The 15,349-nt window shown below is 52.2% G+C and overlaps 1 protein-coding gene across 5 annotated transcripts in view; it reads left to right on the top strand.

Moving 5' to 3' along the window:
- The window catches only part of ITPK1 (inositol-tetrakisphosphate 1-kinase), a 175,195-nt gene that overhangs the window by 92,934 nt on the left and 66,912 nt on the right, over positions 1 to 15,349 (top strand). For 4 of the 5 annotated variants that reach the window (XM_077123403.1, XM_077123406.1, XM_077123402.1 and 1 more), the window contains one exon: positions 2,530 to 2,655. In XM_077123403.1, coding sequence (XP_076979518.1) covers positions 2,530 to 2,655 — 126 coding nt within the window. Of the gene's footprint in view, positions 1 to 2,529; positions 2,656 to 14,674; positions 15,165 to 15,349 lie in introns of those variants that run through there. The other variant, XM_077123407.1, reaches the window with a different exon arrangement.

Below are 15,349 nucleotides of genomic sequence, written 5' to 3'. Positions count from 1 at the left end.
ACTCCAAGGCCCCTCTCAGGTTGATTTCTGTCCTGCCTTGTGTTGCACAGGAGAACCAGGAGATTCTCTGGTGATGTGCATGGCAGCAGGGATGGCAGCTCTGCTAGCCCAAGGGGACACACTGCCCAGCGTCACCTCACTGACCAGTAGCTGTCTTGATCTGGAAATGCTGGCTCCTTAATTATGGTCCTTGTCACAGTGGAGCTGCAGGCCGCAGGGAAAATGGATCTGTGTCCCCGGCACCTTGAGAGAGCCTGTTCTTCCTTGCTGGAGTTACATATCCCACTGGCTTCTTCACCTTTGTTCATATTCTGCTTCTTCTGGGAAGACAGGTTGGGAATGGAAGACAGAATCTGCAGATAGAAACAGAGAGGTCTTTGCAGTTTTCTCCTTTTATGAAAGGGGAAACTGAGGCCCAGAGGGATGGTGGATTGGGCATGTGCACCTTAGCTCTCTGACCCCAGCCGCTTGGCAAATGGGCAGAGTCCCTGGGCACTATGGACGGCCTCAGGCCAAGCCCCAGCGGCACTGGTCTAGCTGTGGGTGTTGGTGGGCTGGTCTGGGAAGGTCACCCAGTTCCCGGGCTGGCTGGAGGGTGAACAAATGCCTGTTCTTCCTCTCCTCGCCTCTGCACCTCCTCCACCCCTCTGAACTCCTGGGAGACGTGGTCAGCTTCTGGCTGGCCTGCTGTGGGCGCTGTTCTGTTTTGTGCACAGTCACCACGGGGAGTGAAGAGGCTTCTTTAGTATTCTTGTCATTGGTTGGTCTAGAGAAATTTTAATGTTTCATTTAAGCAGGCAAAATCCCTTAATATCTTTTGTGGCTGATAATATAAAAGAGGCGTGATGGGCATCAACAACCCAGCAGGAAGGAGCTGGCATATTCCAAAGATTTAAATGAAAATGGGTTTAAATCAGGGGCTGACACGAGATGTGAGCTGGTCAAGGGAACTAATGAGAAATGACTGTCCTCACAGCTGACCAGTGACAGAGTGACGGGCTGTCCCCACCCTGGAGCCTGAGGGGCCGGGGGTTTGCCAGAGCCACGGGGGCACACAAGCTCTGGCCCTTCTCTTGCCTTCTCTCTCTGGTCTTCTTCTGATGCCTCCAGACAGCCAGTCTTGGCCAGAAGACAGGAGGGCATAGAGGGCGCCAGGGGTGAAGGAGAGGAGTCTGTAAAACCAAACAGCAAGCATAATTTCACATCCAGGTCCACTCCTGGCCCCGCCTCTTCCTAGCTAGGGGATCCTAGCAGGTGATCTAAGGTCTCTGTTCTCTGCTTAAAGCATTTGTAAAGTAATTCCTCCTAGTGTGATTGGAAGATAAGGTGAAATAAATGAATGTAAGCTTGCAGTACAGTGCCTACTGAGATTGGATGTTTGAAGCTGTCATTGTGATTTCTTTTTTTTTTTTTTTTTTTTTAAAGGAAAGACAGAGAGAAGGAAGGAAGGATAGAAGGAAGGAAGAGAGGAAGAAAGGGAAACATCTTTTAAACATTTTCTTGTTTTATTGTATTTTGTTTCTCCGTTTTCGTTACATGGGCTGGGGCCGGGAATCGAACCGAGGTCCTCCGGCATAGCAGGCAAGCACTTTGCCCGCTGAGCCACCGCGGCCCGCCCCATTGTGATTTCTTGACTCAGGACTCTGAAGAAGTTGGCTTTGCTTCCTGCAGGGAGCCTTACTTGGGAGTGGATGTGGGTGGGGCTCACAGTCACTGTCCAGGGGTCATCTAGGTACTGGCTGGTGCTGCTGCCCATTGAGGCTGGTGAGCGAGTGGGTGTGTTCTTGGTGGCAGGAGTCTGGTGGCTGAGGACGGGGTTTTGCGCTCCACCTGTTGGCAGGTGCCACTGTCCAAGGTCAGCTTGCGCTGACTGTCAGTCAGCCGGCAGCCTGGCTCCCTTCGGGCCTGACCTTCCTGACCCCGTGTTTTTGACAGAATGAACACATCCCCCATGGAGTGGGGCCTGCAGTGCTTGACAGATCCCAGGCAGTGCTGCTCTTCACCTCGTCATCATGAGCCAGATTGCAGCACGAAGTGCGAGCCGCTTGTCTCCTAGATTCACAAAGAGCTCAGCTTTTCAGACACTATAGTTTCATAGAAAGAAGAATGACCTTGGAGTTTGCCAATTCCTAGTTCAGATCAGACTGTGTGACTCTAGTTGCATTGCTTAACCTCTCTGAGCCCCAGTTTCCTTACTGGTTGAAGCATCTAGGTTTTGAGGCACGTTGGATCTGCTTATGTGCTCTCTCTCTCTTGACACTTCACCACCCAGGTTCCCTCCTGGATAGCATGGAGTTTGGGGAGCAGAAGTACAAACGTGGCACTTGCTGTCGAGGCAGTGGCGGGAGAGGCGAGTTACAGGATTGTAGAGAAGTCCCATCGGGTTTTCCATGAGTGCCGGCCCTCTTGGTGTCCCCTCTTTCTCTAGGGGCTGCAGGGAGGGCCAAGGGTCTTGTAGGGGTTGGGACTGGATGAGGGTAGTGGGCTTGGGCGCTAAAGTTATTCTTCTTCATTGTGCCCCCCTCACAGCTCAATCTGAACCGGCCAATCGAGGAGCAGGGCCCCCTGGATGTCATCATCCACAAGCTGACTGATGTCATCCTCGAAGCCGACCAGAACGACAGCCAGTCCCTGGAGCTGGTGCACAGGTTCCAGGTGCGTGGGGGTGGGGAGTGGGGAGCCATGGGAGGCCGACAGAAGGCCCCGTAAGGCTCTGTGTGGTTGGCAAAGCTGTAGCATCTGTCTTGCTGTGTGGTCCGTAGGAATGGGCCTCCCTGTGACGGGAGCCAATCTAGCGGGCAGGTCCTTCCTGGCTGGGGCACCCATCTCTGTGCTAGACTTTGGGACCTGAGCCGGTCATGCCTGACGCACCTGTCTCCCATCCCCTGTCCGTGCGGACACTGTTCACTGCTGAGTCCTGGTGGAGCCTCCACATCCTCAGCCTGGACACCCACCGTTACTGGTGGCTCTGAATTGACAGTGATTTTTTTTTTTTTTTGCTACACTTGGAGAAAGGGATCCCCAAGGGCTTTTGAGTTGGCCCAGCCACCCTCGCCTCGGCAAAGAGCCCCCCTCTGTGTTCAGCACATTGACCCCTACTTGCTTGTCTTTGGACATGGGTTGAAATGTCTTCCTGAGCTGATGGAATACAAATCCCCTTGGCTCTCCCTCCTTCCTGCCCCATTTCCCCACCAGCCTCCCAGGTTCCAGCCCTTTGAACGATTTGCCCTTCACATGGGACTGCTTTTTCTGCTGCTGACTTACCCCAGGCTTTCAGTTGTAGACAAGAATGTGATTCATTCCTCTGGAAAGCAATGCAGGGGTCATGAAAAACAAAGTCATATTATCAGTGGAAATGCAACTGAAAGAGTGGCCACTCTAGGGGGCCCCCCAAGGGGAAAGGGATGCTTGAGCTAGCGCTTTTTGGTGCATGATAAAACAGAGGCTAGACATCCTGTTTTTCTTTATGAGGACAAAGGGAACTCTCACTCACCTCCCCGTTCACAGAGTAGCCACCAGGCTGACCATACTTTTCTTCATCAAATGTGTTAAGGGTTAACAACCTTAGCCTACCTTGCCTCCCTGTGGCTTCCTCCCGCTTCCTTGGCCAACTCCCTGCCACAGCTTCCCGCATTCTGTTGCAGCCTGCTCGTGCTTCCCCCTCCCTCTGGGGGTCCTCCAGCCTGCCAGCAGACTGAAGTCCCTGCCACTTTCTGGACAGCTTTTGCAGGCCTGGAGGGTATGGGAAAGACTGTGGGAAGCCCATGATCACCTTGAGCCTCTTCTTTGTAAAATGCTGGTAATAATAGGAGTAGATATGAGGGGGAGTAGATGACGCAATGCTGATAATGTGCCTTAACTCTGTGCCTCGTGCTCTTCCAGCCATGGGGGTCAGAGAGTGGACAAGGCGGATGAATGCCTGTCGAGCCCCAGCCGTGCCAGCACTGGGCTGATCAGAGCTCACCCACTATGCCTCGTGTAAGCCCTATAAACCCTCAGGGCAGGATTCGCCAGCCTGTTTTATAACTGGGGAAATTGAGATTCAGGAGCACGTGCTGGGACCCAGCTTGCAAGGGGCAGAGCCACGTCAGTTTTTTTTTTTTCCTTCATATTTTTTTACTCATCTGTCAATATCATAGATACGAGAAGCATCAAACACAAGGTTTTCACACTCACATAGTCACATTGTGAAAGCTGTATCATTAAACAAGCATCTTCAAGAAGCATGGCTACTGGAACACAGCTCTACAGTTTCAGGCACTTCCCTCTAGCCTCTCTAATACACTTTAAATTAAAAAGGGACCATCTATAAAATGCATAAGAATAACCTCCAGGATAACCTCTCAACTCTGTTTGAAATCTCTCAGCCACGACGCTTTATTTTGTCTCATTTCTCTTTTCCCCCTTTCGGTCAAGAAGGCTTTCTCAATCCCTTGATGCTGAGTACCAGCTCATTCTAGGATTTCTTTCTCATGTTGCCAGGGAAGTTTACACCCCTAGGAGTCATGTCCCACATGGGGTAGAGGCGGGAGAGCAGTGAATTTGTCTGCCTGGTTGGCTGAGAGAGAGATAGGCCACATCTGAGCAACAGAAGAGGTTCTCTGGGGGGTGACTCTTAGGCCTAATTTTAAGTAGGCTTAGTCTATCCTTTGCAGGGATAAGTTTCATATAAACAACCCCCAAGATTGAGGGCTCGGCCTATTGATTTGGTTGTCCCCACTGCTTGTGAGAATATCAAGAATTCTCCAAATGGGGAAGTTGAATTTTCCCGCTTTCTCGCTATTCCCCCAAGGGGATTTTGCAAAAACTTTTTTATTCACTGTTCAAATCAATCGTCTATCTTTCCTTCTGGTTTATATGTGCCCCCAGCCCTCCTTCCTCTATCATTCTCACATTCAGCTTCATTGAGTGTATAACATTATTGTGCTACAATTAGGTAGTATTGTGCTATCCATTTCTGAATTTTTCAATCAGCCCTGTTGCACAATCTGTATCCCTTCAGCTCTAATTACCCAATATTTACCCTATTTCTCTCTCGATGGCCTCTGTTCTTAACTGAAATTCTCCAATTTATTTCATTAATGTTATTTCATATCAGTGAGACCATACAGTATTTGTCCTTTTGTTTCTGACTAATCTCATTCAGCATAATGTCCTCAGGTCTATCCATGTTGTTACATGTTTCATGACTTTATTCTGTCTTACAGCTGTGTAATATTCCATTGTATGTATATATCACAGCTTGTTTAGCCACTCCTCTGTTGATGGACTTTTGGGCTGTTTCCATCTCTTGGGAATTGTAAATAATGCTGCTGTAAACATTGGTGTGCAAATGTCCATTTGTGTCCTTGCGTTCATCTCCTCTGAGTAGATACCTTTCAATGGTATTGCCGGATCATATGGCAATTCTATACATCGCTTCCTGAGGAACCGCCAAACTGCCTTCCATGGCATTTGTACCATTTTACATTCCCACCAACAGTGGATAAGTGTGCCTCTTTCTCCATATCCTCTCCAGCACTTGTCTTTTTCTGTTTTGATAATGGCCACTCTGATGGGTGTGAGATGATATCTCATTGTGGTTTTGATTTGTATTTCCCTAATGGCCAGGGCAGTTGAGCATCTTTTCATGTGTCTTTTAGCCATTTGTATTTCTTCTTCTGAGAAGTGTCTGTTCATGTCTTTTGCCTATTTTGTAATTGGGTTGTTTGTCTTTTTGTTGTTGAGTTGAACAATCTCTTTATATATTCTGGATACTAGACCTTTATCTGATATATCATTTCCAAATATTGTCTCCCATTGTGTAGGCTGTCTTTTTACTTCCTTGACAGAGTTCTTCGATGCACAAACGTATTTAATTTTGAGGAGTTCCCATTTATCTATTTCTTCCTTGAATGCTCGTGCTTTGGGGGTAAGATCTTATAAGATTAATAAGATTATTTCCCTGCATTTTCTTCTAAAAGTTTTGTGGTCTTAAATCTTATGTTTAGGTCTTTGATCCATTTTGAGTTAATTTTTGTATAGGGTGTGAGATATGGATCCTCTTTCATTCTTTTGCATATGGATATCCAGTTCTCCAGGCACCATTTATTGAAGAGACTGTTCTGTCCTAGGTGAATTGGCTTGACTGCCTTATCAAAGATCAATTGTCCATAGATGAAAGGATGTGTATCTGAATACTCTATTTGATTCCATTGGTGAACATATGTATCTTTATGCCAGTACTATAGAGCCATGTCAGTTTTGACTCTTGGGAACCTGTTGCTGCGGGGAGCCAGCCCTTCGACCTCCCCTGGGGACCCTGTGACTTCAGTCCTGGTGTAGCTCCATGTGTCAGCATTGTGGCCCCTGCAGCCCCAGGCCAGGCCTATTCACGCCTGTTAGAAGCAAAGCAGCACCTTCCTTGCCACCAGTTTGTCCAATCCTGCCTCACTCGGTTCTGGTCCTAAGGAGGCCATCAGGTACCCTGTTCACAAGCCTAGGAACCTGCAAGTGATATCCTCTGGGGAAACACAGTGAGCTTGGGGCAGGGCTGGCACATCTACAGAACCAAGCTGAGTCATGGGCCTGTCAGATATTTTTTGGGAAGGCAGAATAATGGTTAGTAATTATAACAATTATTATTATTATAGCAGAAAACTCAGAGCATTATTATGTGTCAGACCTATTTCTAAAGCATTTTATAGATAGTAACTCATTTACTCCTATGGGACACATGCAATTATTCCCATTTTATAGATGAGGAAACCAAAGCGTAGGAAGTGGACCACTTCCTCAAGTTTGCACAGTTGGAGAGGGGCCGAGGTGGGATTTGAATCTGCACTGCCTCTTCCCTGCTTACTGGGCTACCTCTCAGGAGAGGGATAGAGCAAAGGCAGACCATCTGGGAGGTGAATCCCATTTCTGCAGCTTGGGAGCTATGTGAGCCTCAGTTTCCTCATCTCTGAAATGGGCTCTCCCATAATTCCTTTCTCTCAAGGTGGGCAGGCTGCTGCATGGAAAAATGCCTAGTGTTTGTTGAGTGCTTATAGCTGCTGCTGCTGCCACCGCTGCTCCTACACCACCTCCACTATTGCTGTCATTAGAGAAAGGACCCAGGCACTCAGCCTGCCCCAGTTATGGAACAGCTGCCCCCCACGGGAGGAAACTCCCATCCCATTCCCCCCACAGACACACAGCCCAGTGCAGCTCATTGCTGAACAGTAAAGGAGAAAATGTCCATGCATTCCTGCTTTTGGCCAAAGAAAATCTGAGCAAGAAGAAAGTGTACTTTCCAGGGTGAGTCTAGGCTGGGTGCCTGGACAGTGCCTGGAGACTGTCCTGTCAGGACACACATGTTCACACAGACACATACCAGGGGCCTTCCGATGTCCCACTAGCCTCAGCATTTCTGGGAGACGTTTTCACCGCAGGCAGAGCTTCAGCTTGCAGCCGGATATCTGATAAGGCAGGAAGTTTCCTTCCTTGTGAATAGAACAATCCTTTGGGAAAGAGGGTGACGGGTGGTGCTTTCCCAAGGCCCCAGGAAGAGGGTCTAGGGGCCACCAGGGTGAGGGCTGGCCGCAGGTCTTCCTCCTGGCCATCAGGCACGGGCCTGGCCTGGCGCCGATCCACTGGCGCTGCCCCCACCTAGAAGAGGCTGAGTCCAGAGCCGCACCCCCAGGGCAGCCGACACGCTGACGCTAGCCTCATCCCCACCAGGCCTGTCGTGGTCATCTTTCTGTTGCAATATTTAGGCCTGAGAAACTAACAAGGAGGCTGGTCCTTGGGCTGGGGATCAGGGCGATTGGCCTGAAGTGAGTCAGCCTCCAAGGTGGGGTGTAGGCAGGGAGCAGAGCGCAGTGCCCTGGTTTGCAGACCCAGCCTTTTGCTTGTTTTGCTGTGTAGCAATAAGACAGAGTCAGGATGCTCTGCCCCAGAGGGGCTCTCCGTGAAGGGGAGTGTCGGGGTAGAGGAAGATGAGTTTCTGAGATGTTCCTGACAACTCTGGAACATTTTGCCCACCCATGGCTTTCTCTCCCCAGCTTTCTACCACTAAGCCTTCAGCCTCAGGGATAGAGAGGAATTCTCAGAGCTGAGAGGTTGTGAGTTTTGCCCTTGTGGACAGGTTGGAGGCAGAATGCTGGAGGGACTAGGTGGGGGCTTATTGCAGATTGTTAGAGCTGGTTGTCATAGAGAGTCACCCCCCCACCTTTTTTTATTTTTTTGATTGGCCTTGAAATGTCTTGGCTTGGGAAATCATCTGGATGAATCAGTTGTTTTTCTGCTCGAAGGTCCATGTGGTGCCAGCAGCCTGGTGCCGATTTGCTTATCAGTGAACAGACCTGGGCAAAGGGCCTGGGAGCCCTGCGGCAGTGCAGGGATGGGGTGAGGGTCCCTGCCAAGTCCCCTGCAGGCCTCTCAGATGACTTCACCGGGGAGCAGCAGGAGTCCCCTTCTCGCTGTGGCAGCCACAGCGCCCTGTCTGCTATGGCTGGGGTGCAACCCTCTTCCACTACCGCATCGTCCAGCCCCAGGATGGCCCTAAAGGGTGACCGGGATTGCCTTCCATGCAGCATGCTATGCTCTCCAGGTGGTTGTCCTGGGGTTTCCCTGGAGGGGCATAGAAGAAGGAGCTTTGAGTCTAAACTGATGCCCCTTCCCCCACCTTGGTTATCTGGAAGGATGTGACCTGTCCCCCACATGGTCTGCAGACTCCCATTTGTTTGAACACATTCTGCAAAAGCAGCTTTCTCAGCAGCGGCAGGTGTTAGCTGAGTGCCATCTGGGCCCCAGGAAGGAGGTTGGGAGTTCCCAGTCCAGGATGGGGGTGACAGGCAAACCGCTGCCTGCCCTTGCCACTCCTGGAGTGATGAGTTAGAACAAACACAGATCTGCTCCCAGCACTTCCCTCTGTGCCTTCTTGGTGCTGTTACAGCAAAGACCAGAGGCCTGAAGGTGGCCTGGGGCCCACATGGTCCTGTTGTCTCCCTCCTTAGCCTTATTTGGTCCCGTACTCAGTCCCCCACCACAGCTGCTCAAGCTCTGGGCTCCTGCCCACCATGGGGTCTTTTCCATAGCCTCTTCCCTTGCCTGGAACTCCATCTCCCCCTCCCAGTCAGCCTCTAGCTATCTGCAAAGGTGGCCCTTCCTGAGGAATGTCTTCCCCGATTATCCCACAAATGTCACATCTCCCGTTCTAGGCCCTCATTAACTCTGTGCTTTTCCTTTACACCATTTGGAAGTTCACATTTCCTTATACTTTGCTATTGTCTGTCCCTTCACTTTGGCTGCACGGGGGCCCCCTGTTGTGTCTGCCTCCAGTTTGTCTGGTGTCCCCATTGCCACACATGATGGCTGGATAGTAGGAAGTGTCCCTTACTTGTCAAGGAAAGAACATGGTAGGTGCTGGCCTTTGCAGGTTGAGCCTCTGGCAGGTGCGAGTGGGTTGGAAGAGGGGAATCAGCGGCTTTGCTGGACAGTTGGGATTGGGAAGCAAGAAGAGAAGAGGCCAGGAGGGTTGCTTAGGCAGGTAGGGCCTGCCGGGTGAGTGGGGATGCCTCAAGGTGACGATAAGTGTGGAGAGAGAGAGGCTGGGTGAGGTCTCTGAGGGCTTTTCCATGCCAAACTTGAGAACTTGGGCTTTATCCTGCAGGTAGTGGGAAGTGATAAAATCAGACTTAATTGGAATGAGGGAGGCCCTGCTGAGAAGGGGAGAAGTGCCAGTGCAAGCTGGTCTGTGAACAGGTGAGGGCAGTTGGTTACTGGAACCTCTAGAAGGGGTCTGGCTGTTTGAGACAAAGGGGGAGCTCCCGATGTTGGAATCTGAGCAGGATCCCTACCCTCAGTCTGGCCCTCCTCGGTCCTGAGTGTTCCCTCCTTCAGCTCAGGCCTTGTCCAGTATACACAGACCCACACAGGGGGTCTCAGGCCCACTCACCTCTCGGGTCTCGTCTGGTGAGTGATAGTATAAGATGGATCTGGGGTGAGGGTCAGCCGCTCCCCTTGCCCTCATGGATGCAGGAAGTGAGCCCAGCTTTTGCCACTTTGATTCTTCACTGTGCCTGAAAACATTGTAGTAAGTCAGCCTTCAGCAGTCCCCATATCCCCTGCTAATTTATGGGGAAATGTCTAGCGCTCCCAGATTGACCTTTTGTCTACTGCTGCCTGGGTCCAAAGTTCTCCCCACATTTCCTGCTGGTGGAAGTCTCTTAACTTCCCTGTGCCTCGGGCCCACTGTCTATATAGTGGTGACAACAGTCGTAGTCGTCCCTCGTCTTAGGGCCCTGGGAGTACTGGGTGGGTTGATGCATGTCAGAGCAGTGTCTGACACTGGCACCAAGGACCATTTATCCTGTTGAGTGAGAGTGGTGGGCCTCTGCTGGGGCCTGACCAGGGGACAGCAGGCACAGGTGGGGACAGAGAGACTGTGGCCCCCCTCTTGCTGGCTCGGTAGCTATAGGCATCAGTCTCTCCTCTTGTGGGCCTGGGACCCGATGGCTGCCAGGGCCCGTCTGGTTTTAATGGGTCAGGATGAGCCAGGCTATGCCACAATGACAAACAGCTCCCATAACTCAGCAGCTGAGCTCAGCACTGGCTTGTTCCTGGCCTCTGCCATTTGTCCGTGGAGGGCTAGCTGTTTGCTGTTATGTGTCTGGAACCCAGGAGGATGGGGCAGCTGCTGACAAGCTGTCCTGGCAGAAGGATCAGAATGTGATGCATGCCACAAGCTCTGGAATTCCATCAGCCACACCAAGCCTTGTGGCCAGGATGGATTGCAAGGGTTAGAAACAGGCTGTCCCTCCAGGCAAGGGAGCCAGAGGTGGATGAGAAATCACCTAGCCATCCCACAGCCCTCTTTTCTTCTTAAAGTAATTATGCTGCTTCCTTGCTTTACCACGAGGCTTTGAAACGAACTAAGTGCTGTATGTATGCATGCACACACACACACACACAGACATACACACACGTGTTTTCCGCTATTACCCTTCGCACTTAGGGTGGTTGACAGGATAGCACATGTAAAGCATTCAGTCCGGCCGGCTCTTAGCAAACACTCCCTCTGTCAGGATCATGCATGGCACTAATTAACTGCTGTCGGGACAGTAGTCACATTGCCCCGGCCTTACCCGAGAGCTTCAGTTGTACTTGAAGCCAACGTGTCAGTGACCACTGAAGTGTCCGCAGATGGACTGAGTACTTTGTATTAGGGAAGAGGAAGTGTTTGCTGTTAGGAGCCGAAGAGGCAGGGCTGGGTGGGGGGTCAGCAGGCATTGGGTCCATATTGGCTCCACCCTCCCCCACTGACTGGCCCGGGCCTTAGTTGCCCTGCCTGGCACTCAGGGAACACCCCGGATGTGAAGGTAGGGTGGCAGCCTGGCGAGGGCTGTATCCAGCTCCGAAGGCTAGTAGGTATGGGCAATGTGCAGTCACTGCCCGGAGACCACTGCTCGGTTTTGCTGCCCACCCTCAGGGGGCTTCAAAATGTCACAGCTGTGCTGACTCAGCCACATCACCCTCTGATGTTTGAGTGCCACAGGCGCTGGGCTCTGCTGTGTGCTGTAGTCATGGTATGGAAGTAGAGAGACAAAAGGTTTTGTTGCTCTGGGCCTTCCAGTCTGATTAGGAGGATAACATCTAAATGGATGAAAAGTTAAGCAACAGCACAAAGTCTAAATGACTCTCTGGGTTTCAGGGACAGCACATGAGCTGCGTGTGAGCCTCCTGGATGGGACGGTCCAAGTAAGGACAGTGGACTCCAGAGAGCAGTTTGCGTTGCCATGGGTGGCCAAGCCCGCCCCTCCCTCCCCAGTCTGCATTTGGCATGTCACATCTCTTACCTCCCTTGCTCCCCAGAGTCCTTGGGAAAATGGAATTACTTCCCCTTTTTCAGATGAGAAAACCGAGGCCCAAGGAAATGAAGTCATTTGCCCAGGGTCATGCAGTTACAAAGCGTTGTGGCCTGGAGTACTTCTTGTACTTTATTCAAATCGGCTTCAGTAGAGTGGATGACAGCTTCCCAGAGGCACAAGGGTCAGCGACTCAGGGTCACCTGAGGACGAGGCCGTTGTTCTGGGATTGCCTCTCCCACAGTGGGTGTGATCCGATGGTGAAGCGATAGGAGGCTGAGCGGGGCGTGTGGGGGCAGCCCAGGTCCCAGGGAGCAGACCCTGCCCGGGTGGAGTGAGGTCACCCTCAGCATGGCCACCGCCTGGGGCACAGGGCCACTCCCCCCTCGGTGGAGATGCCTGCACAATCTGCCCATTGTGGGCCGAGGCCGAGCCAGGCAGGCCGAGTCGTGAATTGTTCTTTCTGCTCTGGGAGGTTGGTGCCATTTAGAGTCATGAGCTGTCTGCGGGGCTTTCCTGTGGGGAGAGGGAGTCCAGCCCCCAGGCAGACCCCACAACTCAAGTCCACGTTACCACCCGAAACAGAGCTGGGCTTTGTGCAGCCCTGGGTGGCACAGTGGCAGCAGAGGGACAGCCTGGAGTGTGAGCCCACGTCTCAGCACGCCAGCCGTGGCCCCTCCATGTTCTCAGTCAGCATTTGTAGCACAGGGTTTAGGGTGGATTGAGCTTCAGAAATATTAATGGATGTTAAGTACTCACTTTTATAAAATTTTAGAAAGAGCTTTTATACTCATTACTTCCTGTTTCTCAGTCTCTTGTGCTATTGACGGTTTGAGTCGGATCATTCTTTGTCTTGGGTGACTATCCTGTCCTGTGTGTTGTGGGACGTTTAACAGCACCCTGACCTCCACCACTAGATGCCAGCAGCAGCCCCCCCACCTCTTGCACCCCTCATCTCCCACCCCCCAGTTGCAACAACCAAAAATGTGTCCAGACATTGCCACATGTCACGTGGGGACAAAGTCTCCCTGGCTGAGAACGACCACATCTCTGAAGAGCTCTTTCCAGCAGCACTGAGCTTAGCAGGTCAGTGAAACCATTCCTGTTTTATCCAGGTGGACAGTACAGCCTTGTCAGGTATGGTATGGGTTTTAAAGCGTGGGGTCTCTTCCCCACCCCAGTGGACAGGTCTCGTGGGCGCTTGCTTCAGTAACAGCTGGAGCACTGAGGCCACCCCCTTAACACTTCTTCTGTTGCGTTTGGGGGTAGGATTTCACGGTGGCTTTTCCTCTGTTCACGTGAGCTGTGGGCCCTCAGTAAGGTTCCGTGTGGCTTCCTTTGGCCTCATGATATAAATCCCAGAGCCGCCTTGCCTCCCGGGTGTAAAGGCAGTCAGATAAACTGCATGCCTGAATTGTCATCTGCCATGTGAGAGACCTGGGTTTGATTCCTGGCCCATACACTTCAAAAAACCCACACACATTCAACAAAATGGAGTGGTGATAATGGGCTATTCACCTGGAAAAAGAATGAAATGTGACCCCCATTGCACAGTGTACAAAACACACACACACACGCACACAAAACTGCATGCCTAGTCAGTGAGACTGGGTGGCGGTGTCTGTGCCCCCACTGCATGTCCCGCACTGGTTTGGGTGCAGGGCTGGCCCCCTCCTTGGGTCTGCCATCCCCCCTGGCTTCCAGCACTTAGCCCCTGGCCTATAACTGTCAGTCTGTCCATTGATTGACGAGCTCATCGTCATTCATTCAGCAGATCCTGACAGAGCACTTCTGTGTGCCAGGAGTCGTAAGAGACGTGGCAGATGCCACAATAAGGAAGAGCAATCAGGTGGCCACAGCCCTGCTCTCCCAGAGTGTTATTCGTGTGTGTGTGCACGCACGCATTGGAGGGCAGAGATGACGCAAAGAAAAACACAAGTAAATGGATGAAAAAGTGACACAATCCCCAGAGATCATAAGTTCTAAGAAGCAAATCAAGACCTGCAATAGGAAACAGAGGAAGGTTCTTATCCCCTCATTGTGCAGCCTCCCTGAGGCATTGAGTTTGAGCTGGGGCCCTCATAGGACAGGACAAAGGTTGTCCCAGTGAGCTTGGGGGAGCTCAGGGAGCAGGTTGAGGGTGCAGCGGGGTGCAGTGCCCAGAACAGTGTCCAGAATGAGCGGGAGGCAGAGACCAGGCCATGCAGGCACCCAGTGGCCTCTGGGAGGTGCTCCAGAAGCTGTTGGAAAGTTTAAAGTAGTTCTATGTGGATAGGACAGAATTAGGGTCAAGGGACAGTGTGCAGGGCTCTCTCTCTGCTGACCTTGAGGACAAACAACAAACCGAGTGCCCTTTTCTGGTTCCCAAGCCCTCTAAAGGAGGAAGAGCCCTCTCTCTCCCCACCTTGGCAGCAGGGGATTTGGTGATCGCAGGTTCCTGCCTCAGGGCATGCCTGGTAGGGGCTGCAGTGCACGCCCACAGCTCAGGGCTCACTGCAGGGTTGTCTTTGGCAGCAGCTCCCATCCCTGTCCTGGTGTAACCAGACCCCAAACTGAACACTGGGCAGGTCAGGGTGCTGATGCTTAGCTGAGATGTGGGTACTGAGTGCAGAGTGAGGACCCCAGGGGCCTGAGTAGCACCTGGTTTTCCAGCGTTCAGTGGCTGCTGCAAACAGGGCATAGGTTCCAGCTGACCCTTGTCTCCCCATGGGCACCAGTTCAGGTACCTTGAGTTCTGGCTTTGAGTTAGGCTTGCAGTCTCAGTGAAACATGGGTCGAGTCGATGGCAAAGAAGGCAAGGAAGCCTGGTGGGTCTTGGGGGGCTGGCTCTCAGCGTGTCCTGGCTGGAGGGCTTGTTAGGGGTGGGGCCAGAGGGCAGGGCCCGAGCAAGCAGGCCCTAGCTTGCAGTCGCCTGCAGCCTGGATCCCAGGGGCTTTCTACAGGGGAGGGGCAGCTCCACAGACCCCACTGAGCAGCTGTGTGGAAAAGGCCTGTGCTGGGAAGGAGCGAGTGGGCTTCTGGCCCCACAGCCCCTTTCTGTCCTCACCTGCCTTGTCTGCAGCTGGGTTGAGCCACGTGACAGCCGAGACTCCTGTCCCCACCCCCGAACAGTCTGTGCTTCCACAAGTGGGGTCCTGGCCTGCCGAGGAGACGTCTTCTCCTGATAAGGACCCAGTCCTGGCCCTTTTCCCAGCTCCGGGGGCTGCGTGTGGTCTGGGGCTCTCCCTGGTCAACCCGAGGAGCAGACTGGAGCCGCGTGTGACCCAGGGCAGCCGCCGGGCAGATGGTGCTCGTCAGGGGGATGGCCCTAGCCGGGTCCTCGCCAGCCTCCTGCTCGTGAGTTTGGTGCTGAAATCTGGGGACAGAAGGGAGGCATTGTTTTCAGTGGGGGGCCTGGGAAGGAGGAGAGAGAAGCTATTTGGTCTTTCAGGATAACGCGGTGTTCAGTTTCCTCCCAGTCCCCTCTCCCGCAGCATTCAGGGTTACATTTTGGCCGGAGCAACATTTTTTCAGATTTTGCT

Source organism: Tamandua tetradactyla, chromosome 12 (genome assembly GCF_023851605.1).
Source record: "Tamandua tetradactyla isolate mTamTet1 chromosome 12, mTamTet1.pri, whole genome shotgun sequence".
Lineage (NCBI taxonomy): Eukaryota > Metazoa > Chordata > Mammalia > Pilosa > Myrmecophagidae > Tamandua > Tamandua tetradactyla.
This window is presented reverse-complemented; position numbering and strand designations above follow the sequence as displayed.